At 46.7% G+C, this 25,240-nt stretch overlaps 1 protein-coding gene across 6 annotated transcripts in view; it reads right to left on the bottom strand.

Moving 5' to 3' along the window:
* Positions 1-1,419: 1,419 nt before the first annotated feature.
* The window catches only part of mrtfab (myocardin related transcription factor Ab), a 33,145-nt gene continuing 9,324 nt past the window's right edge, over positions 1,420-25,240 (bottom strand). For 3 of the 6 annotated variants that reach the window (XM_029119958.2, XM_029119959.2, XM_029119961.2), the window contains 15 exons: positions 14,690-14,755; positions 11,542-11,597; positions 11,265-11,340; positions 10,583-10,750; positions 9,770-9,927; positions 9,480-9,608; positions 9,128-9,375; positions 8,169-8,337; positions 6,629-7,957; positions 5,372-5,584; positions 5,146-5,262; positions 4,515-4,685; positions 4,272-4,361; positions 3,916-3,976; positions 1,420-2,881 (listed from right to left, as the gene is read on the bottom strand). In XM_029119958.2, the coding sequence (XP_028975791.2) occupies positions 2,343-2,881; positions 3,916-3,976; positions 4,272-4,361; positions 4,515-4,685; positions 5,146-5,262; positions 5,372-5,584; positions 6,629-7,957; positions 8,169-8,337; positions 9,128-9,375; positions 9,480-9,608; positions 9,770-9,927; positions 10,583-10,750; positions 11,265-11,340; positions 11,542-11,597; positions 14,690-14,755 (3,590 nt within the window). In that variant the 3' untranslated portion in view covers positions 1,420-2,342. Of the gene's footprint in view, positions 2,882-3,915; positions 3,977-4,206; positions 4,362-4,514; positions 4,686-5,145; positions 5,263-5,371; positions 5,585-6,628; positions 7,958-8,168; positions 8,338-9,127; positions 9,376-9,479; positions 9,609-9,769; positions 9,928-10,582; positions 10,751-11,264; positions 11,341-11,541; positions 11,598-14,689; positions 14,756-17,050; positions 17,708-25,240 lie in introns of those variants that run through there. The other 3 variants (XM_029119956.2, XM_029119962.2, XM_029119960.2) reach the window with 3 other exon arrangements.

The raw sequence follows: 25,240 nt of genomic DNA, 5'->3' as shown, positions 1-25,240 counted from the left end.
CATAGCATTAGAGGTAATGAGGTCTAGCATGCATGAAAATGAATACCCTTTAAGGAGGATTTTTACAATCACAATGTTGCCCTCCAGTGACCATATCCAGTACTACAAAATACTAAAACCTGTGTGTTGTATTTGCCCCCATTCAGATTCCCACCAATGCTTGCATATTTTAAACACTTAATATTATCAGATCTATGTAGAGATTAAAGGGTTTTGATACTTTCAGAGGAACGACTGCCACCAAACACTTCCTGTAGCAGTTGATCACTCGAACATTTGGCCAGACCACACAGAAGCACTTTAACTCAGCATTGTGGGTTTTTGGGCATTTACTTTTTGTTTCAGGTCCAGCTACATCATCTCGAAAGGGTTAGTTCTGGACTGGACAGGCTGGGCCTCTTTTATAACCATGGTGCTCCTCAGCTTCAATGCAGTGGTCTGGAATCAAACCCTTTCTCGAGCAGCACGAGACCCAGAGGCATCAGCTGGAACCGCTGACCTTCCCTTTGCTCCACTATATCGGCAGTACTATCCTCAAGGTGACACTGTGTTTGCGGCACAGCGTAGACACACAACATGGACAAGTATGCTCACGTACTACCAACAGATAATGAAAAACAAAAACAATCTCTGCTGTCGCAGATAATTCTTAAGGGGAATGACAGCTCAGCAAGGTCGTGAAGATATTGAACCAAAACAAACAATTACGTCTACATCAGAATGCTTTAAATGTGTTAAATGCCCAGACCTAAACCCAACTGAGCTGATGTGCCATGACCCGAATTCAGCAGTTCATGCTCAAAACCAGGAAGTAAAGCAGTTTCATATGAAGAGTGGGCCAACATTCCCAAACAGCATTTTCAGAGACAGATCAACATTTACAATAATTTTGTTGCAGTCATTACGGCTAAAGATGTCAAAACCAGTTAATGTGCAAGGGGGAAATTCCTTTATCACACAGGGGCACAGAGTGTTGAATGACTTCAGTTAAATAGTCTATACATAAATCGTGGTTATTTGTTCACTCTCTTTTTGTTAATAATAGGCTTGTTTTGAAAATCTAATAACATTCATTATAAAACAACATGCAAAAAAAGGGTAAAACCTAATAACATTCTTTATGAAACAACAAGCAAAGAAAGGGAAAATCCAAAAAGTTTAAGACTACCCTGGTGCTGTGTAGGCAGTCATTTGACCAGGGCTGCACGACCCTGTTCCTGGAGGTTCTCTCTCCAACTCGAATTTAGCACACCTGATTCTAATAATTAGCTGGATGGAAAGCTAAATCAGGTTAGTCACAAATGGGGTTGAAGAGAAAACCTACAGGACAGTAGATTTCCAGGAACAGGGTTGGGCAGCCCTGATTTAGAATATACAAAGTCCTGTTATAACAAACACCAAGACACATTTTAAGTTTTCATATAATTTTTATTTTGACGTTTTTTTTCTTATAAAATGACGAGGTCCAAGTTGTTTGGAAGCCGAGCCGTGACTCCTGCAACTCCCTATACTGCTATACTAAGCAACCAGGAAGAAGAAATATGGACAATCGATAATATACACCCCATATACAGTAAAGCATAGTGGTCTAACAAACCCCTCCAGTAACCGCATCATCCAGTGCGGTTAAATAAAATCAGTCGGAGTGCATTCAGCTCAATTCCAGTCAACCTTTGCTAGGTTACGGATGGTACTGAACAACAGGTTTCCCCAATACAGTGTGCATCCTCCTTTAACAGCCTTGGAGGCAAGTATGCTTCCTTTTGGTGGGCGTGGCCTGATCATTATGGGTGAGACCATTTCAAATCATGAAGCAGGTGCAGCGCACACCATGCACACTGTCCCTACGAGCCGCCACATTCACACTGTTCTTCAACTGGTCATTCAGTGCCTTGAATTAGCCAGTGAACACTGTTCTGTCGTTGGGGACGTGCCACTGGTTTGCGTCATTAACAGAGTTCCACCAATCAACAGCCTCATCGTAAGTGCAAAGTCGGGAGCCGCCACTGACACCAGGGCCGCCTACTACGTGTCACCCCTTGTCACCCCTTGTCACCCCTTGTCAGCGCACAGGCGTCTCACTAATTCTCCAGTCACTTCCACCCGCGTCCTGGGACCCGGTCAGTGTGTCTCTCTGGCCTGTCTAAGTGTGATGAGGGTAGAGTGAATGCAGGGCAAGGCGTCCTGTCCCGGTGCAGCACGCTGGGCTAGCGATGCTCCGGTGCCGGGCCTGCACAGTGAAGGTGTGTGCGCGCGCATGACAGAGATAAAAGCCTGTACACAGAACGGGTGAGCACGTGTGTTCCACGCGCAAGTCTTCAGCGCCCGTCACCCTGTAGGAGCTACAAACAGGAGTCCCAGTGAAGAGTGAGGTCCGAGCTGTCCAGAAAGTCTGCCGAGAACACACTGGGGGGCGTGTGGGGTCCCAGGGGGGCGAGACTCGTCCCCCCTACTCCTCCGCCTCCACCCCCACCACCCATAGAGATGTCCAGCCAGTCCATGCTGTCGAGGGCTGGGTCCCCAAAGTCCAGGCCTGCTGCGTGGGACGAGAAGCCAAGGTCGCTGGTGTCCATGTCCACCGGGGAGGGGGGGTGGTCCAGGATGCTGGAGGTGCTCAGCATTTGGTTGTGGAGGTCGTCAATCAAAGTCAGATCACTGTCAGGCTCCACCCCTAATAGTGGTGTACCCGTGGTGCTCTCCAGGAAGTCCTCCAGGCGACCACCTCCCGTGCAGGGTGACACCAAGGGCTGTCGGGCAGGCAAGGAGGGCTCTGGAGGGGGTGTGGGGGGCGACAGGTGGAGGGGGGAAGAGGGCGGGGTGGGTGGGTTGGAGTGGAGGTGGGCCAGGGAAGGATCGGGGTTGGCTCGGAATCCAGAGATTTCTGGGCGAAGACAAAACAGACCACACACACATTAACAATGATCAAAATAGGGCTGTCACGAGAACCTTGAATAATGCAATTATAAAAAATCCTACATTTGAATTCACTGGCTTCTATTCATCATGGCCGTGAAGCATTTCATGCTAAAAGCACAAACTTGGTTCTCTGCAACTACTGTAAAAAATGCTTGCTTTATACAACATCACGTGATGGATTACTAAAAGATTAGGCCCCATCCATTCACGGAGGTTTCAGATTCAGGCATGGTGAGGTTTCTGTTGACATCAGCCATACGAGATCGCAGCCTTGTCAGGTCAGAAAGAGAATTGAAAATAACGTCAGCTAGTAAAGGTGACTAGCAAGGAAAGTGAGGTTTCTTTTGACGTTAGCCATGCGAGTTCAGCATCCTTTATAATGCCGTCTCCGGTCCAAAGGGAAAGGATATAACATTAGCTCATTGAGCGGACTAGCTCCAAGTACTGATGAGTACCAGCTAGCAAGTACTAAATGATGTATTTTGTTTCATTATATTGGGTGAATAACGTTGGTGTACATAAAAGATAAAAAGGGAAACAAGGTCTGCATCATCTTTATATAAAAGATGCAATTCAGTTTTAACACAACGTGACTCGGTCACACACTGCGATCAGTTAAGTTTGAATTAAGAAAATCATCTGAAATGTTAAACTCAATAGTTTTCTATGGCATACAAATTTTTACAAATATTACGATATCTACGTATGTAACCTAATGAAAAACAATATCCTTATAGAAAGGAAACGAATTTCAGTCAAATGCAATGTGAGCTAAATGTGTATTTCCGTAATGATAAACCATGTTTTTACCATGATAAACACTTTAAGCATTCTTTTTTTTTTTTAATCTTTTTTACTCATTATCACCAGAATAAACAATCAAATACATGAGTACCAGAATAGTCAATAGTGACAACCCTATGTCAAAACAAACAGGTTGGTTTTCATATACTGGCAGTGTGACATAAGCTGAGGGTTTTCACTGCTCTGTTCCCTCACCTCCACTCTTCAAGAGGATGTCAAACAGGTCGTCCATCTGTTGACTGCTCAGGCCGTTCTCCTGGGTGACCAAGGGACATGTTTAGTACAGTTTACAGCACTTAGGGCAGCTTAACAAACAAGCCATAACAACCATTTCAAATCAACAAGATACTGAGCAAATCTAAGATGAGACCGATCCTAACAGATCATTGAGAGAGAGAAAAAAGAAATCTTTCCAATTCACACCAACACACTTGTACAACGTTTGTATGCGTGTGTGTGTGTGTGGAAGAGGAGAAATATAAGCACCGTGTAAGAGATATAAGCAGACTTGGGCACGGGGGGTCAGAGGATGGCAGTAGGGAGGGACATACTTTGGGGCGTGGAGTGTAGGGGCAAGAGGTCTGTTTAGGAGGAGGAGGGGTGAACAAAGTGTGCCGATCAAAAGGTGGACACACTTCTCTCTGAAAGGATGGAGGTGGGGAGAATGAGGGCAGAGGAATGGAGACGGGCGACAGTGAAATAATTCACACACTGATTGGAAACACTGAGATACAGATGCATGAAAAGCCAAGTATGAGACGAAGTTGACTCAGGGTGAATGGTAGAGGTCTTACCTTGAGGGACGGGGGTGGGGTACTTTGGCTTTCAGACGAATTAGACACCTCATCGAAGAAAGGATGGACATCGGGCGGGGCGGAGACGGACTGATTTGGCTCTGGAACCTCATTGGTCAGGCCATTAGTCTCCAGGTTAGTCTCTAGACCAACCTTCTGTTCCTGAACAAGCTGAGTAAAGTGGGGATTTTAAGACAATGTGCTTGGTGTGCGGATCTTACATTATCATAACAGTTGTGTTTCCTTAATATTATATGAATAATCACTGTCATGTATAGCATTATGCATACAATGACTGTACTTTTCAGAATATTAACAAACAAATCCATTTGAAATTTTCAATAATTTTATAATTTATTAATTAAAGAGTACATGTTTTATATCTATGGGCTGTATGCTCTTAGTAAACATTTGACCAAGGTTTGTGCTTGTCCCTACTCTAATTCCAACCCTTAATCTAACAGTTGTTGAAATAAACTTCAATTAAGCGATTTCAGAGTTGGAACTTAAGTTCCGACCTCTCTATTGACTCAACCAATCACATTAATTTCTGCCTTTAGGGATGGTACAATGTGTGAATGTGTGTGTTCATGTCAGGTTGTGAAAGACAGAGGGTCTTGTTTTCTCATACCTTTTTAATAGGCTGGTTATTAGGGCCTGATTTTAACAGCTGTTTTGATTGGGTGTCCGGGCTAAGTATTTCAACAGCTGATTGGCTGGGGAGTTTCTTCGAAGTTGACTGCAACCGCTAAAGAAAAAAGGCAGACTGAATTTAGCATAAATTATTGAATTAACAGGACAAATTATCAAAGAGCAATTTTACTGGACAAGCAGATTTACAGTGGAACTGATTGTACCTTCAACGTGATGCGTTGCGATCCACTGGATTTGCCCAATGAGGTTATGCCGTTCTGGCCTTCTGTGCTGTGATTGGTCAGTGCTATCAGGTAGTGGTTGCCGTTGCTGTCAGTGACCAGGGTGGGTGTAGTGCCTGACTTTAGGAGGTCCAATGAGAAGGTCTGGGCGGGGACCTGTGTGCCATTCTGTTGGTTGATGAAGACTGGAGTGGCCTGGAGTGAAAGTAGAGCACAAACCTGTTCAAAAGATATGGGCCAACAGAGAAGGTAGCGAGAGACTAGGTTCCAAATCTGAATCGCATGCGTGTCAGAGGGTGTTTGCCCACCGACTTAAAGGCCAGTCTTCAGGTTTCATACAAGTTTATTCTGTTAAAAATGCATGTGTGATTTCAGTTAAGGTTTATTCAGTTACTTGGAACTATGTACTCAATGACTGGTGACTGTCTGCAGTCTGTGTACCTAGAACCTAGGGGTTCACGGTTCATCGAATGATCAATATTGACATGTGCAATACCCAAAATCAGCAACTTCCATGATTTATATATCCAAGAAAAGGTAAATGATACACACGTCATGCAAGCCAGCGCTCATGCCTCGTCCGTCCATAATAGTTCATCTTGTGGGTCTTGTAAGAATTTTTGTACATTTCTTAATAACTTGGACTATTTTCCAATGCTAGCTTGAGTTCACACTCCAAGTTCTAGAGAAGACATCTGCCAAGACATTGTCCCACAAAAACAATAGTAGGGTTATTCAGAGTTTTGGCTTGAATGTCGGTGCCTACAAACATACTTTATACGGGACAAAACATCCAACAAGTGTTGAGTGTCTGCCTAACTTGCTATGGAAGCAGCACAAACACAGCAAACGTCATTGCATTAGAGGAGTATATACTTCAATGTTTTGACATGGGCTGCACCTTCAAATAGTGTTCAATGCTTAAAAATTACTTAACTTTTTACTTAGTTTAACAGCACCATTATGTAAGCTATGATCCCTATCTTTAAGTGATTTTATTGACACTGTTTACACGCATTACTGCAAATCATAACTGCGATTCAACCTTTAAAATATTCTGTCAATCAAGGGTTTTCAACCATTTTTAACAATTTACAAGTCATTTACCCCTCACATCAAGAATCATGCTTCCGCATGAAACGTCTGCGTCCTAAATTGAAGGCCACCCCCCTAGGTTGAGAACCTCCGCGGTACACCTACAGACTGACGTTACGATGTGGTACTTCAAGGACACTGTACCTGCTGCGTGGTGACAGCGGGACCCGTTTGTTTGCTCTGCTGCGGTCTCTGGGCCTGTCTCTGCTGTTTCCTCTGCTGGGCCTGCTGCTGTTTGTGCTGCAGCTGCTTCTGATGGGTCTGCTGGATGATCAGCTGCTGGAGCTGCTGTTGCTGGAGTAACAACTGGGCAGAAGTTTTCTGCTGTTGGATCGGCTGGGCCTGTCGGATCGGCTGAGCCTGTTGTTGTTGCTGCGGTGGTGGTGGTGGTTCCTGGTGCTGCCGAGACGGCTTTTCTTGTGCCGGAGGTTGTGTCTTCCTCTGCTGCTGCTGCTGTTGTAGTAGTAGTAACTGGCTGGACTGTTGTTGCTGTCTGTGTGTGTGTTCCTGTAGCCGCTGGTACTGCTGCAGTTTGAGCAGGGTCTGCTGGGAGCACCGTGTTGGCCTAGCCTGTCTCTCCAGCTGAGACTCATCCACTCCCTCCATCTCCTCCTCCTCCTCCTCCTCCGTTTCCACCTCCTCCTTCACCCTCACCACCTCTCCGTCCGCGAGGGACAGCTGGATGACGGTGGAGGCTTTGGCCTTCAGGGCAGGACTGTTCCCCAACGCGCGGCCCTCCACGCCCTCCGTCTCTCCGGCTCCAGCGGTCTGCTTCCCCTGCTCCAGCTGGGAGCGAAGGGTCTCCACCAGCCTCTGTTTCTGCCTCAGCATGCGGGTCAACTCCTCGATCTGCTTGTCCTTCTCCTGGAGCATCTGGTCCTTGTCCAGGTGGGAGGGCTCCGAGTCTGCCCCAGGCAGGCTCTCCTGAGACGGGGCAGCAGGGTGAGACGCGGGGGGCAAAGGCCAGGACTGGGCCCGGGCGAGGCTGCATGCAGATAACAGACCCTGGTTCTCCTCTTTGATGGAGGTGGGGGAGGGGTGCAAGCTCAGCTGGGTCAGGGGAGAGCTCACCATCTCCCCGAATACGTCTCCGTTACAGCCGGCCTCGTCAGGGCTCACCACGGCCAGCGACCGCTCTGACGGGGTGGGGGACACCGGGGGGGAGGAGCTCGTGCTGCCAAACCTCACGACGCGGACTGGAGCAGCACTCTGAGCCAATGAGAAGGCGGCTATCTTTCCGCCCGTCTCTCCTGACTGGTGGCTGTTGGTACCGGCCTGGGGGGGAGCGGAGGTGCCGGAGCCAGCAAGCTGGGAGGAGGCGTGCTGTGGGGTTGGTAGGCTGAGTTTCAGGGTTGCAGCTCCTCCAGCCCCACTGTTCTGCTCCTGGTAATTCCTCAGCCTCTCGATCAGGTCGATCTTGGTGCCGGAGACGGTCAGACCCCGCAGTTTCAGCTCCTGTTTCAGCTCAGCAACCTGGATGAGTAGGTTAAAACACAGTTAGGATTCAGATGTCAAATGTTCTTCTGTCTCCATGGATGTACATCGAATGGCTCTTCATTCCTTCAGAAGAGGAAGGAACGGACAGGTGTTCTGTGTCCACACAACTGGGGTTCACTTCTGTTTTATATTAGTGCAGAGAGAAGGGATGAATAAAAAAAGTGTATTTGTGTAAAAATCGACTCACTTTGAAATCATCTAGGTTGGGTGGCAGCGTAACAGGTTTGGCCCCTCCCACAGGGTTTTGGCTTTGACGACAGGGCCCATTCTGATTGGAGGGGGCCGGGGTCGTTGGCGGAACACTGCGTGAAGGGGAGGGACCAGGGTTGGTTGAAGGTGGCTGCTCTGTAGGTGGCCTGAGGAGACCAGAAGCAGAGATGAGTCATTGCTCACACACACTCACACACACACACAAAATTATAGAGTGAATGTTGTGACGTCTCGTCTCCAACACACACCGACTTGGGCGGAGCGGGTAGGATGGTGTGGTAGTTGTATACACACATACACACAAACACACTGACTTGGGCGGAGCGGGGAGGATGGTGTGGTAGTTGTATACACACATACACACAAACACACTGTCTTGGGCGGAGCGGGGAGGATGGTGTGGTAGTTGTATACACACATACACACAAACACACTGACTTGGGCGGAGCGGGGAGGATGGTGTGGTAGTTGTATACACACAAACACACTGACTTGGGCGGAGTGGGGAGGATGGTGTGGTAGTTGTATACACACATACACACAAACACACTGACTTGGGCGGAGCGGGGAGGATGGTGTGGTAGTTGTATACACACAAACACACTGACTTGGGCGGAGCGGGGAGGATGGTGTGGTAGTTGTATACACACAAACACACTGACTTGGGCGGAGCAGGGAGGATGGTGTGGTAGTTGTATACACACAAACACACTGACTTGGGCGGAGCAGGGAGGATGGTGTGGTAGTTGTATACACACACAAACACACTGACTTGGGCGGAGCAGGGAGGATGGTGTGGTAGTTGTATACACACAAACACACTGACTTGGGCGGAGCAGGGAGGATGGTGTGGTAGTTGTATACACACACAAACACACTGACTTGGGCGGAGCGGGGAGGATGGTGTGGTAGTTGTATACACACAAACACACTGACTTGGGCGGAGCGGGGAGGATGGTGTGGTAGTTGTAGTGCTGCTGCTGTTGGTTGATGATCTGCAGTTGGAGGAAGAGCTGCTGCTGGTGGAGGATCTTGGCGTAGCTGGAGTCCAGCTGAGGGGGGGGCTCGCGCTCTGCCTTCTGGTCAGGGGGGATGTACTGGTGATACTTGAGCTTCTTCACTTTGGGCTTGTTGTCTTTGGCCTTCTTAGGTCTCTGTGGGGGGCGGTCCGAGCTGGGCTTGGACTGGGTGGGGGGGGGGGATAATTGCTTACAAAGACAAATAATCCCATTTCAATAAGTACCTCTGCACCAAAATACTCAGACAAAAGACAGGGGACATCTCTCACCTTGGCCTGACCAGTAGCAGGGCGGGAAGCAGCTGCCATGGCAGTTCCATTGGTCAGCTTCTGCGGTGGCGGGGAGTCATGGCCATTCAGCAGCAGGGGAGGAGGAGGAGGCGGGACCTGGGTAAAGAACTGAGAAAACATCCGTGGGTCAGTCAGACAGTGAATAATGGGATTACCTGCCTAGGTAAAAGCACGTAGAAATACAAGAGGTTACCTGACTAGTTGAGTTCTGTGGCTGTACATACTGTAAACATGCTACTCCTCAACCTACTGTTGGAAATGCTAAGTACCTGTGAGGGGGACACGACCCCATTCTTACTGAGCATGTCAGAGGGCGACAGCTGAGAGAGAGGACCCAGGGGAGAGTCCTGATTGGCCAGCGTGTCCGGAGACAACGCATCGCTGCTGTCCTCGTCCAATGACGATTCCCCTGCGCCTTTAGGAGAATCTGTGTGTGGTAGAAAAATGCCTTTATTAAACAGCTATTTTGCCCTTTTTCTAGACAAACAAATGAACTTCTACAATAGCAGTGATCAGTTGTGAGGTTTGGTATCACTATCTACAACTGTATTTCAAACAGACGTTTTAGTAATTGGCAATACAAAAAAGTGATTGCCAAACCAGAATGACTAACGATGGAAGTGGACACCCAGTTTCACCACCTTGAGAATTTAGCAATAACAAACCCCACCCACCAGCGGAGCATGGTGACACTGTTCTATTGCAGTGATAACATGCAACAGATAACAGTGGAACATGAACAATGACGAGTGATTAGTTGAAAATATAGATTTAAAACAACAGGGAGACAGTTGCAAGCTGCCTTTTTTCGTCACAGCAGTGTGTGAATGAGGGATAACTGACTTAGCCAGGGGACTCTCCTAGCCAGTTACCTGAAGTGTTGTTGTACCAGCATGCAACCAGTAAAGTGTGTTGCAATGAGCACTGGGAGTGTGTATGTATTTGCCCAGACCTGGCCTGATGTACGTTACAGCAGACAATAGCAATGTCTGTCCGTATCCTGTGTCTCCCTGCCTCTGTCTGTCTGTGTGGACAGTGTGTGTGCGTGTGTGTATGTGTGTGTGCATGTGGACAGCCCGTACCCAGTAGAGTGTGGGGCAGGGGACAGTCCAGGTCCACGGGCAGGATGTTCTTGTGGATGAGCTCTATGGGCCCGGGCCGGTGGGAGATCTTATCGTTCAGGTCGTCAGCCAGACGGGCCCTCTTCAGCTGCAGCTGCTTGGCTTGCAGGGATGGCTCTGCTGACGTCTCTGAACACACAAGAGGATCAACACACATCTTCATAACACAGTCCAGGACTATTGGAAGGATGTACTGGTCCCTCCCACAAACAGTCCAGGACTACAGGTAGGCTGTACTGGCCCCTCCCACACACAGTCCAGGACTACTGGAAGGCTGTACTGGCCCCTCCCACACACAGTCCAGGACTACAGGTAGGCTGTACTGGCCCCTCCCACACACAGTCCAGGACTACAGGTAGGCTGTACTGGCCCCTCCCACACACAGTCCAGGACTACTGGAAGGATGTACTGGTCCCTCCCACACACAGTCCAGGACTACAGGTAGGCTGTACTGGCCCCTCCCACACACAGTCCAGGACTACTGGAAGGCTGTACTGGCCCCTCCCACACACAGTCCAGGACTACAGGTAGGATGTACTGGCCCCTCCCACACACAATCCAGGACTACAGGTAGGATGTACTGGCCCCTCCCACACAGTCCAGGACTACAGGTAGGATGTACTGGCCCCTCCCACACACTTACCCTCCAGTATGTGCATCCTGACCAGCTCGGAGCGCTCAGGACGGCTACGAATCTTCCTCTTCAGATAGTCCTCCGTCTGGAAGGGAGGAGATATTAGCACAGGAGAAAGGGAGAGGGAGAGGGAGAGGAGAGACAGAGGGGAGAGAGAGAAAGAGAAGAGAAAGGAGGAGAACAGAGAAGCCCTTAGAGTTGTATGACAAGAGGAAACAGAAGTCGGAGAAGAGAGGCAGCCCTTGTTGAACTGCAGAGAGAGAAGCAAAATGATGGGGAGACTTACCCTGGCTCTCTCTAGACTCCTCCGCTGCTCGTGGAAGGCTGCTGGACTCTTCAGTGCTGTGGTAAGAGAGAGGAGAGAGACAGAGAGAGAGAAAACAACCTTGAATGCCAATGGAAACCAAAGACTAGAGATAATGGTGTGGGGGCTTCTCATCCCAGCTCTTAGAGCAAACAGAGGAACATGGGCTCAAAGCAGAACTTGCCACGAAAGGTCAAAAGTAATTAAATCCCAAAAACCAAAAGATCCTTTTTTTCCCCCCATATGACTGTTTCACCAGAACAGAGAAGAACAGTCTGACTGACTGATTTATGCCTAAAAATATCAATAAGTCTGAGAAGCCACAGACTACGGGTGGGCTTTGGCAAGTACCTTGCGATACGATATGTACCACAATACACGTCACGATTCAATACATTACAATTCATCACGATATCACAACTGAATCATGATATTTACTGAGTGCTAAAAAAAAACTCAAATAATATTAGGCTATATACTTCAAAGGACAACCTTTAGCTAATCCCCATGAGAAATCCCTAATAAAAAAGGACTCAATTTGAAATGACTTAAAACTTCTAAATTGAACCCTTTAGATCCCAAAATTATTCTAGAATGCTGCTGTTGATCACAAAAAATTATCTAAATAAATAATATTTTCTCACACATTTCAAACAAACAGACATAGCACAATAACCGAAACGAAATGACCATTACAAGTTAACTTTGTTTTAAAGAGCACGTACTCTAATTTAATTTGACAACACATTAATGTAACTTGGAATAATATAATTTGTTTTTCTCCCATCAACAACCTATAGACAGAACGAATGTCAAAGTTTGCATAAAACGATATATATTGTGACGAGATTGAGCCAGCTGTCAAATTAGGTCCGTACAGCTAATATGTTCATAATAAAGTAAGCACAAGGCAAATTTCATGACATACGATTTTTTATAAAATATAAGGGAAAGTATGTGGTGTACATCTTTTGGCAGGTGTAGGACGTAATGGCGATCATGTGACAACGTCGTCAGCGAAGCACAAAATTACTGCTTCTTGGTTAGCAACATTACTGCCACTTATCACCAGAGGACAGTTCAGAAGTGTGAGAAGACAGTGAGAGGATTCATGAGCAGTAGTGTACATTGGGTATTTAGAATTAGCCACAAAGTTGGTTACACAAAAAAACTTCTACTTTTTACATAAATATCTGCAACTCGTGCAGCACCTTAGGAGATAAAACAGATACGGTTCTTCATTTCACTGGTTAGTAGCCAACCATTTACACCAGCAGACTAATCCCCCTGAATGGCTGAGCCCTTCACATCACCCACTCATGTTAGTTTGAAAAGAGCCCAGCATGAGAAAGCGTGAGATAGTGAGTCATTTGGTTTAACTTGCTAGTCGGCTACATTAAAAAGACAGTGCATCAGTTTCAGCTTTCTGCCGTGTGAACAGTGGATGGTTGACCAAGCTTTCATCATCAGCTCTTACCAGAATTATGCCTTACATCAGTTTAACTTTTAAACTCTCTGTGTGTAAGTTACCTGAGGAATTATACATTGGCCTACAGGAAAGGTTAGGGCTAAGGGATTCACTTTGCTTCAAAACTACATTCCATGATCTACATTATGATTTTTGTCACTTAGCAGACACTTTTATCCAGAGTGACATGCTGTGAATTGATCTTTATAGCTAGGTGGGACAACCACAGTTGTAGTAACTATATCTGTTTAAGATGTTATCAGCAAGTCAGGTCTAGTATAGAAAGACAATTGAACGGTGGGAATAGACCGATGTCCTATTTTGAATACTCTAAGAGGTAGTGGATGATGGGAAGTAGGGCTGGGTAAAAATGGGGAAATTCTTGTTTGGATGATCTGGAATCTCAAAATCCAGAAATCAATTGTATAGATCTATGCATTTTCTCTTAGGAGGTGCTAAACACACTACAATTTGCCTCACAGGCATCTCAAACTTGAAGCAATAGCACACTTGCTTATTTGGCTGAGGTGCATTGCAACCTTTTTTCACTGTAGCACTATGGTGAAAAGCAATTTAATATAAAGTTTTGGGCCTGGTCGAAAATGTTTAACAGGAACCTTTAGTTCCATGTTTACCATGTTATAGAAGCTCAAGGGCTTCCCTCTGCAGTTCTTAGCCTTCATTCTTAAACATTCTTAAACTCACTTATAAGTAACATTGGTATTGTAATGATCACAATTCTTTCCAAATTAAATTGGAATCGATTCGGGATGAGGCTGAACTGTGACTCTGAATCCATGGCGTGAGTCCTGTACTGTCAGATCAACAGGATGTAGAGGTCTTTCGTTAAGGCTTTAACCCATAACAACTAACCTTTAAAGGCTGGTTTCTAAAGGTCTTCTCCACTGGAAGTAATCTGAACTAATCTATAAGTCCTGTATGTCTGTCTGCGGTTGTCATCTGGAAAAGTGTGAGCAGAGCCGAGTCTCATCTTCAGGCCAGGTTAGCCACTTTGGTTTAGGCCTTTAGTCCTGAAACCATCACAACAGATGCACCTCCTGAATTGACAGCCGATGTAAGAGAGTGTCAGGTCAGGGGTCAACTCCTTCGGAGAGGGTAACTGTGGGAATTTTAGGGTGCCTTCTAAAGACTGTATGACTGAAGGTTTTAGGGTGCCTTCCAAAGACTGTATGACTGAAGGTTTTTGGGTGCCTTCCAAAGACTGTATGACTGAAGGTTTTTGGGTGCCTTCCAAAGACTGTATGACTAACGGTTTTAGGGTGCCTTCTAAAGACTGTATGACTGAAGGTTTCAGGGTGCCTTCCAAAGACTGTATGACTGAAGGTTTTAGGGTGCAGATCAGCAGGCTTCTACTGTAACATCTAAAGCTAGCTTACAGACTTCCTCCTTCACAGTCTCTTCAATCTCCTCAGCTACTGAACAGAACATTACACATAACAGGAAGTGGACACAGAAGGGGAAGCTGGCTGGCCCACTTGATAACAACACAACACCACAGAACAGCACAATGCTAACAACTGGCCTGTCAAGTCCAAGGACCTGGAACAGGCACCATGCTAGCACGGCATTCAGGGCGGCAGTCTATTTGTTGGCCTGGTCTAGAACACAGTGATACAGAAGAAGGCTCAAGGCTTGACTTACGTGGCATGATCCCTTGGCTGACCAGCTCTTCCCGGGTGCGTCTCTGCTGTAGTTTGAGCTGGAGGACTGCATGAGGGTAGACAGGGAAAAGTAGAGGAGAGTCAGCAACTGCCAGCATGGAAGGAACAGCAACAACCTCTTCATAACAGGAGTTTCAGGTCCAGAATGTCACCATACAATGGACAGTTTTGTCAACAAACACAGGAGCAGGACAGATACAGCATGAATCAATAGACAGAAGCCTCTCTCAATCGCTATATATATTTAATTCTCTTTCACTTCCTCTCTCACTGTTTTTTTTCTTTAAGCTGCTGCAGAGTAGGGTAAAGGGGGCGGAGTACATTATTATTACACACTTCCTGTTTCTAAACTCTCAACGGTTGTATGCTAAGTTGATTGAGTGAGCGAGTCCTTGTGGCATGTATAGCTGACATTGTCATTTGAAAACAGGAAACACCTCTTACACATTGAGTCAGAGTGAGAAGCTGTGCTGAGAAGCTCACAGTCAACCTTGTCTGTCGGTACACTTGTTTTCCCACCACCATTCATCTTATAGATGCCTTCCTACCACTAGCCTGCATATTCAAGCCAAACTTTGCGATCCAATGAATGTGAAAAATGCAGACCGGTGCAGGCCATTGAAATACATAATGGTTTGTATTGCATGTCAGGCAACCACATACCAGACAGTAATCAGTCTTGAAGACACTGCTAACTCACCGCATAGATACTAACACCAGATAAACTCTCTGTTCTGCCATTTAAGTATTTGTGGCATTTTGTAGAAGGCTTTCTTGGATACTTAGAATGTGTGTATTTTTTCCAGACTGCTCCATGGCTGAATGTAACCACACCAATGTAGGCCGTTGGTATTTAGTCTCTCCATCTGTGGTTTGGCCCTTTAAGCCAGGGACCACCTGTCAGGGAGACCTGACCCCATGACATCATCAGCCATGCCAGGGAGCCTCAGAGGGGTCAGCTGTTCCGAGGGGTCGTACATTCAACCGCACAACATCTTGGGGATTTGAACCCTGGCTGTAAGCAAACGTACACTGGTCAATCTCACAGGCACTCGTTCTCCAAACTCACATGGTCAGCATGTAGGCAAGGTCACACACAGACAGTCACACACACACAGACACACGTAACATACAAGATGTGTTTGACTCACAACGTCACCCACAACCTGGTAACCTCAGGAAGCAGAGAAGGCTCTATTCTGGGACGGACAACCTAACCCTTTCCCTCTCATCTCCTCACATCTCTACTTATAGCCTTATAGATAAAGGTATACCCTTCTTTTCATGTGCTTTATAAGGCAGGTCATTCTGAAGTCTCTCTCACACTTCCTCTTTCACTGGACAAATTCAGCCTCTAGTCACTCAGTATTAGTGTCAAGAAATCTTGTTGACATTACACATTTTACAAATAAAATGTTAACTCTGAACTATGCAAGTTCCCTTCAGTCCAGACCCACATTTTTCCAGGTCTTAATTTCTTTATGAAAAGGGAAAGCGAGAGAGAAATGCTGTAAAACCCCAAGCAACAAGACGAGGTCCCTGTGTGTCTGCAGAGGTCATACAGGAAGTAGGACAAGGATGGAGAGGGAGGGCTACGCATCACTGGGACCAAGTCCAACTCCGGACCGGGACTTCAAAAAGGTTGAAGAGAGGTGAGGAGAGATGAGAACAGAGAGTAAAGAAAAAGGACAAAGAGAATAAAGAAGAAAAGGAGAGGAAAGAAGAGGGGATGAAAGAGAGAACAGAGAACAGAAATAGGAGAGGTGCAGAAAGAGAAGAGGAGAGGGCCAACTGATGGCCAACTTGGGCTAATCCCAGTATGATTCAGTGTCATTAGGTCTAGTTAAATGTCTGCCAATGTCCCCAAGAGACCTGGCCCCAGCCCATCCTACACCTGCATGCACGTTTTTTCGCACACACACACGCCTATAAAAGCACCATATCAGCTTTCTGGAGTATAAACAAAGGCCTAAAAACAATCAAAGGCTTGAAAACGCAACATAATAACAACACCAAACAGCCTAAAACACCCAACAGCCTGGTAACTGGCATGGGCTTTGGAACACTTCTGTTCGCTAAATCTGGTAATGATCCAATGACATCACCATTTGGACCTCAGCTTGATGACTACACACCACCAGGGAGCTAAAAACAGTCAGACAGGAGGAATGACCAGCCATCGCCTCATGTCATTCATCAATAGAGGGCCTATTAGAATTTAACAAGAGACTGGTAAACAGATACCCAAAGCTTGCGCTGGACCATAAACATGCAAATTATATCCTTAAAGACACAAACCCAAACCATTGATCCCTCTGCTCCACCGAATAAACACACCCACCTTCTTTTAGGCTGTGATAGGCATGCCTCTCATAGTCAGTCCTCGAATCCTCTTTGTCCAGCTCTGTCCCCATTGGAGGAGAGTCCAAGGGGGCAGGCTCCAAGGACAGGAAGTAGTTGGTGTCCAGCATGATCATTTAGGCTTGCTATTAATAATCTCTCTGAAAATTTAATTTTCAAACAGAGGCGTTGTCGTTCAAGACTGAAATAGTAGCCAAAGACATGCAGCAGGGAGCAGAAGGTCTCCAAATGAGGTCTCGTCAGCAACAAACGACATCGACTACATACTGGCTTTCCTCTCACTAACGTTGCGGCAGAGAAAAAAGATGCCTAGTTCATCGCTTGTCCAGCTGACTTCTGACGGTTAGCTTGAAAATTTCAAATCAAAAGAGGGCATGTGAATTGACTGCAGAAAGCTGGCGTTGTATTTTGAGTAAGAACGCCTATCATTTTCTCTCCCTCTGACTTCCCTTCCTTCGTTGTGACAGTCAGAACAACAGAGCTGATCTAATAAGGTGCCCAATGAGACGGTGGATATCCACAGAGTAAAGAAACGCTGAAAAAGGACAGGACAAGAGAGGTCTGAAAGAGGCCAGCAGCAGACAGCGGAGCCCAGAGAGAGTGAGAGACTGGTCAGGTTGCAGCTCCTCACATCACTGAGGTGCAGCACACACGCAGAGAGTGAGTGAGAGAGAGACATGCACATCAGTAATAGAATTCTCCTGCCTCCTGCTCAGCTGTTGCCATTCATTCACGGTTACAATCCCCCGCCCACATACCTTCCCCTCCCCAGCTGAACCTACAGACACAGCTGCCAAGCAGCCGAAAGGGTCTTGTTGACAAACAACAACAAAAAATGTTTTACTCGATATTGTCAATTCTGGTAACAGTTTCCATGAGTCATCGTTCATAGTTACACGCAGGACCCATTGTCAGTCAGTGACTAGAATGACAATGGTATTCAATCAATCCATCAAATGTATTTATAAAGCCCTTTTTACATCAGCAGTTGTCGCAAAGCCTGAAATCCCAAGGACAACAGTGTTGATGCACACTATTCAAATACAAATGGCTTTCAAATTCTCTGAGAACTGTACATCACTTGACGGAACATAGTAATACATTTTGTCTCTCTGTCTGTTCAGCTGATTAGCTTCCTGGGTGTAGTGGAACCCCGCAGTGACCTGTGGAACCATCCCATCCTAGATGTAGTGGAACCCCGTAGTGTCCTGTGGAACCATCCCATCCTGGATGTAGTGGAACCCCGCAGTGACCTGTGGAACCATCCCATCCTGGATGTAGTGGAACCCCGTAGTGTCCTGTGGAACCATCCCATCCTGGATGTAGTGGAACCCCGTAGTGTCCTGTGGAACCATCCCATCCTGGATGTAGTGGAACCCCGCAGTGACCTGTGGAACCATCCCATCCTGGATGTAGTGGAAACCCGCAGTGTCCTGTGGAACCATCCCATCCTGGATGTAGTGGAACCCCACAGTGACATTTCCCCCCGATGAGCCTTGACTGTGCAGGCTACAGAGTGGTGATTTGGGGGGACATATCCAGTCCTGACCTGAATGCCTGTGGAGCCCTTCTCCCCTGTCTATGGCTTGTCCAGAAGGCCTCAGAGGACCCCCATCAGCCCACGCTGCCCCCCACACCCCACCTCCGGCCCCCTGTTTTAAATAGTAGGGACAGCTGGCCTGAACGGGGATATATTCAGATCAGTATACCCTGTGATGCTGCTGGGTTGGGTTACTGATATATACATACCACGACAGACAGACAGACACACACACACACCACGACAGACACACACACACCACGACAGATACACACACCAACACAAACACACAGACACACCACAAACACATCCACACTAAAACACTACAGACACACTCACACACCACAGACACACTCGCACACCACAGACACACTCGCACACCACAGACACACTCGCACACCACAGACCCACTCACACCAACACACCACGACAGACACACCAACACACCACGACAGACACACCAACACACCACGACAGACACACCCACACTAACACACCACAGACACACCCACACTAACACACCACAGACACACCCACACTAACACACCACAGACACACCCACACTAACACACCACAGACACACCCACACTAACACACCACAGACACACCCACACTAACACACCACAGACACACCCACACTAACACACTCACACACCACAGACACACTCACACACACAATCACACCACAGACACACTCATTACAACACTGATGGACTCAACATTGTAATGCTGGGGAGACACCCGTTCTGTCCAGAACAACACCTTGGCCAAACCCAATTAACTATCAGCGGTGTACGAAACAGGAGCGACGTCCAACTAACCTTTCCCTTCGTCAGCAAGCCACAGTTAGAAGACGGGACAGTCGGTCCACTCCAAACATCTGCCCACCCTCCCATAACGTTGTATCACACAGGAGTCAAACTACCCTGAGTGTTTCCCACCCTCCCATAACGTTGTATCACACAGGACTAGAGGTGTTAAGATGCCCATTCAGTAAGCTATAATCTTACGAAAGAGAAGGAAAAAAAGACTGTGACAAGCATGAAAGAACGTGTCATCCGGCAGTGATTCCCGCTCACCAAGGTCACCTCGCTGGGTCAACCAGTCCTGGGGAAAAGAAGACTGGAACACCTGGAGACACAAAGCCAGACCAATAACCTCCCACACCACATACTCCATTCCCTCCATACGCATGTGTGCGTGCGTGTGCGTGCTTGTCTCCGTGGTACACTGGGTCTGCCCCCTAAACACTCTGGCGTCAAAGAAATGTAAACTCAGTCATTAAAATTCCTCCAGTGAAAACAGAAGGTGTTTTTTTTCCCCTCTTCCTGTTGCTCCCTCCCCCTGGAATTCACGGAGTATCCAGGGTGTTTACGTTCTGTGAGGATGCCCCCCCACCCTTCCTGTCATTCTGACCGGTCAGTCTCAGTGACCGTCCCTACACACATACTGGACAACAACAGTCTGGGGCTGCTCCTCTGGGGCTAATGTGACCAGGGTTGGGAGCATTAGTCCCACACCACATCTTAATCTAAGGCCAGAGCATGTGGCCACGCCCAGGCCCTGTGATGTCACACCTACCAGAAGGCAGAGTCTAGTAGCAGGGCAGGAAGGGACACAGACCCTGGCTGCAGGTCTCAAGCGAACGGTGCCGTTATATTCAAGTCGGTCTGTACACCTGACTGCTAACAAAACAGTCTTGTGCCATAAAGGACGGAGAATAATGGAGGTGTGTTCTGTGTGTTTGGCAGGTCTTGTTGTCAAGTCACAGACAGCAAAGCAGCACCTTGTGAATGTAGAACAAGTTGGATGATGTCGTACTGGGAAAACTCCTCAACATGACTGACTGTTACTATGCAACAGACTAAGGGGGTAAGACAGATAGAAGAACACAGACTCATACACACAACCAAACGCTGCAGGGCAGACAGACAGACACACAACCAAACGCTGCAGGGCAGACAGACAGACACACAACCATACGTTGCAGGGCAGACAGACAGACAGACACACAACCAAACGCTGCAGGGCAGACAGACAGACACACAACCAAATGCTTCAGGGCAGACAGACAGACACACAACCAAACGCTGCAGGGCAGACAGACAGACACACAACCAAACTCTGAAGGGGAGACAGACAGACACACAACCAAACGCTGCAGGGGAGACCGACAGACACACAACCAAACGCTGCAGGGGAGACCGACAGACACACAACCAAACGCTGCAGGGGAGACCGACAGACACACAACCAAACGCTACAGGGGAGACCGACAGACACACAACCAAACGCTGCAGGGGAGACAGAGAGACACACAACCAAACGCTGCAGGGGAGACAGACAGACACACAACCAAACACTGAAGGGGAGACAGAGAGACACACAACCAAACGCTGCAGGGCAGACAGACAGACACACAACCAAACGCTGCAGGGGAGACAGACAGACACACAACCAAACGCTGCAGGGGAGACAGACAGACACACAACCAAACGCGGCAGGGGAGACCGACAGACACACAACCAAACGCGGCAGGGGAGACCGACAGACACACAACCAAACGCGGCAGGGGAGACCGACAGACACACAACCAAACGCGGCAGGGGAGACCGACAGACACACAACCAAACGCTGCAGGGGAGACCGACAGACACACAACCAAACGCTGCAGGGGAGACTGAGAGACACACAACCAAACGCTGCAGGGGAGACAGAGAGACACACAACCAAACGCTGCAGGGAAGACAGAGAGACACACAACCAAACGCTGCAGGGGAGACCGACAGACACACAACCAAACGCTGCTGACATATTGAAGTGACTCATCTGCCGGACTAGGTTGCAGAGCTCACAGATTTTTCCATTTTGTTCGTTGCTTTTCCATGCAGTATCACAAACTGAAGTAGATGAAATATCGTGGCCTGATGATTCCAGCTATGTTGATGAGACAACATCAAGTACAATCAAAGTAAAAAATCTATGTTGATTAATAAAAACAAGTGGCCAGTAATAAAAAGGATACTAGGATTTCTTTGGCAGTATTTAGGGTTAATTTCGGGAGAAACATTTAGGGGTACTCCTTGCGTCATAAACGGTTTGCTAGCCAGACAACGATAGATGATCAACAAATGTTCAATGAGACAGAAGTCCATGAAGCAAAGACACCTGGCATCTAACAATTATTCTGAAACCCGTTTCCACGCCGCTTGTCTGCTAATAAGTTCACGGTGAACATCTGAACTCTCTGTGCTGCCTGGTTATCTCCGGACTGATGTGGAAGATGTACTGTGATGTCGGAACATGTACCGTGATTATTATGGAACGCGCACTGTGATGATTGCGGAACAGGCACATGCAACCAAACGCTGCAGAACAGAGTCAGCTGGAAACGGAGTGAAGGGGAGCACCGCTACAGGAGGTGACTAGGGGGTCCAAATTCAGGAGCAATCGTTAGCATCCGGTAATAGGAGGCAGACTTATGCAGGGCTCCGTTGTCCGACTGGGCCACAAGTCCGCTGTTGCTGTATAATATTCCACTTGTGACAGCTCTTTTTCAACTTGTGCCTTGCATTTCTCGTACAGCTCTGGGATGGCAACTTGAGAAAAATTGTTGCGTGATGGCATTACATACCGCTTGTCAAGCGACTGGATAATGTTTTTAAAACCCTCTTTGGTAACCGTGTTAATTGGTACCATGTCTTTAGCGACGTGAAATGTTATTGAATCTGTGATTTCTCTCTGCCGTTTGGAACCTTTCTCGTATGGTGTAATACTGGCAAATGCATCCCAAATAGATTTTTGCTTTGACGGCATTGAGATGCTTGGCACTCATCATACAAAGATTTGTGATGCCGCCTAATATGACTGAACAAATTGGTTGTGTTGCCTTGTGTTGTGGCAACAATTGCAAGGAACTCTCGACAAAGTACCAGTTTTTGGTCAACATCATCTTGTCTGTAGCCAAAATATTTCCATATAATTGACGATGCATTACTTTTTGCAACCAAATTCTCCATTTCGGTCTTTTTTGCCTGTTCCTCGCTCCTAATTTCGTCACACGCAAGCTGAGTCTGCATGTCAAGCACATGCAGCAACGAACCGTGTTTAAAATTATTATTATTATAATGAACTGTGTATCCAATAACCCATAAAACGGAGTAAATTACATTATATCAGACTGATACAATGCTAGTTTTCCATTAGAAAAAAATATGTATTGTAGACTGGTATATGTTTACCTTACTAAATCGCACATCCTGCGTTGTGACTATTGCGGATGCGTACATCACAATGTCGATGCTGAAACGATATCGTGCAGCCCTAGTCAGAACCCATAGAACAGAGTGGACGGAAATACATACACAGTATATCAATCAATCAAATGCATTTATAAGTATGTCAAAATTGGGGAAATAACATCAATGACAATATCTGATTTTCCCTGATGCATTTCAAAACTTGTACTCTGAAATATTACAAACCAGTCTAAAATCATGTTTCCCAAACTAACATAGCTCCTATTAGGAAAGCAATCACTAGTTTGGAATACATCCCTTTCACACTGATAGAGGCTTTTGTCCACCGTGTAAAATAAAATTGAAGTTAACCGTACAGCCAGACTGGGGACCTAACCTCAGTGGACCCAACCAGACACCTGCTTGCCAGCATTACAAGCTCGCTAACAACGGAGCCCATAAGGTGGAGGCCAGATCAAATTCTGACCTGGCAGGTTGAAAAATAAGTGTTTATCAAGCTAAATAGCAAAACGCATACAAGCCCACAACGCATGTATCCCAACAACTGTGTTGGTGTGGCAAAGCAGACACCCGTTCCGTGACATCAGTACCACTTAACAAGTCGTCTTCAGACTGTAGTGCAAACAGGCGTGTCAGACAGTTGTTATGGTGACTGTGTGCGCACATTTATTATGCTGAGGAAGTGTAAGATTAACCAAATGGATACGACGACCTTCCAAGGAAAGTTCAGTGACAAGGGGCCCTAACCTGGCACCCTATCGGCCTCCTTATCAAGCTCTTTATGTCCTTCAGGATGAGTCAGAATAAGAAAAACAAAGTCTACAGTTGTGTCTCTGTCAAACATTAATCTTAACTAGAACGTTAAGACAGTGTTTACTATGAATCACTAGGGAAAGTCATTTCCATTGTAACTTAGATTTGGACCGATATGAGAGTTAGAAAGCAACAAGTGTTCCAGTAAATATGGGCACCGCCGTTAAACGTGATTTATTTAGACGTTGAAGTCATTTAGCAGACACTTTTCCAATGCTGAGCTACAGGGCATCCTACTTGTCGTAGGTTTATGAAATGCGTGTGAATATTTATGTATGTGTACTGAAAGCTTATCTGTGTACATTATGCACGCAAACGTCTGTGTGGATGAACATCTTTGGACGGTAGCAGCCGTTTCCAAGAGCAACGGGCTCTGGCTGTGTGTATGGTTGGCTGATTACACAGCTGACAACTCAAAGGGACAACCCATCCCAGTGGACAGTTTCTTTTTCCATTTCTGTAGAAGTCCACCCAATAACAAATCATAGGTTTACTGATGTCATTCCGTCCTGAGGGATTTTGGGGCAGTGTGATATAAAGCAATCAGAGTCTGCAACTGAGGAGTATTTCACAACAGTAACAAACTTTGCCTTGATGTTTGTGTGTTTGTATGTGTCCATGTGTATTCAGCATGAGTAGATACACGCATTGTTGTGTTTTGACTGCATAGTTTTTTTTGTGCGTGAACACTAACAGAGATAAGCCGGAGTAAGCGAAGGCCAAATACAGCCTCTACAAGGAGAGATGGGATAAAAGAAGAGGGTGTGCTGCTGTAACAGTGGATGACAGACAGCTGTGGGTCTTTTAGCTAAGCTGGAACAGGGAGGTCCATCTAGCTCCTCATTCCCAGAAATGCCCCCGCTTGCCTGTCCTTGTTTTATACCAGTTCCATCCTTCTCTGCCTGTCTCTCTGCTGGCTTTTTTCCGTTTGGCCATCTCTCTTCTAGTCCATCCCACCTTCATCTTTGCTCTTTCCTCCTCTTTTCAGTCCATCACTTGTATTCAAGGTTCAGGGCCAGGGTGAGCCTGTTAGAGCTTATACAGTATTCTGGGCTGCCCGGCTATTGGCACATCTCCCTCCTGGTTACATAACAGCCAACCACACAGCTCCTCTACAGCTGCTAGAAAGCTCCAAAGCCTACAGGCTGCCTCCCTCGCACTGTACCCACACTGAGAGCAACAGGAGAGGGGGACAGAATGTGGGAGTTGGGCAGCTCTTTTTTCCATTCAATGTTTGGTTTGTGCTTACATATATGTAATTATTTACGTAGCCTGTAGCTAATGAAAACACTAGACATGGGTGACATCAACGTAATGGAATGTTCTATCTGCAGACAGATCAAATAGCCTAGATTTTATGCCTATAATAGGATTGTAAAATCACATTACCTTTCCCAAAATGCAGATCCATGTCAGAGAATCTAGATATGTAACTAATTTCCTTTAGTGGAATTATTGGGAAAATTACAAGAAGTGATCAACCACAGCCTCCAAACATGACAACACTTGCTCAGACTGCACTGCACAAGAGACAGTGTTGAATTAACAAAACTTGTTC

The sequence above is a fragment of the Esox lucius genome, chromosome 5, assembly GCF_011004845.1.
Source record: "Esox lucius isolate fEsoLuc1 chromosome 5, fEsoLuc1.pri, whole genome shotgun sequence".
NCBI lineage: Eukaryota > Metazoa > Chordata > Actinopteri > Esociformes > Esocidae > Esox > Esox lucius.
Note: the sequence above shows the minus strand (reverse complement) of the source record. Positions and strands in the feature narration are given on the sequence as shown.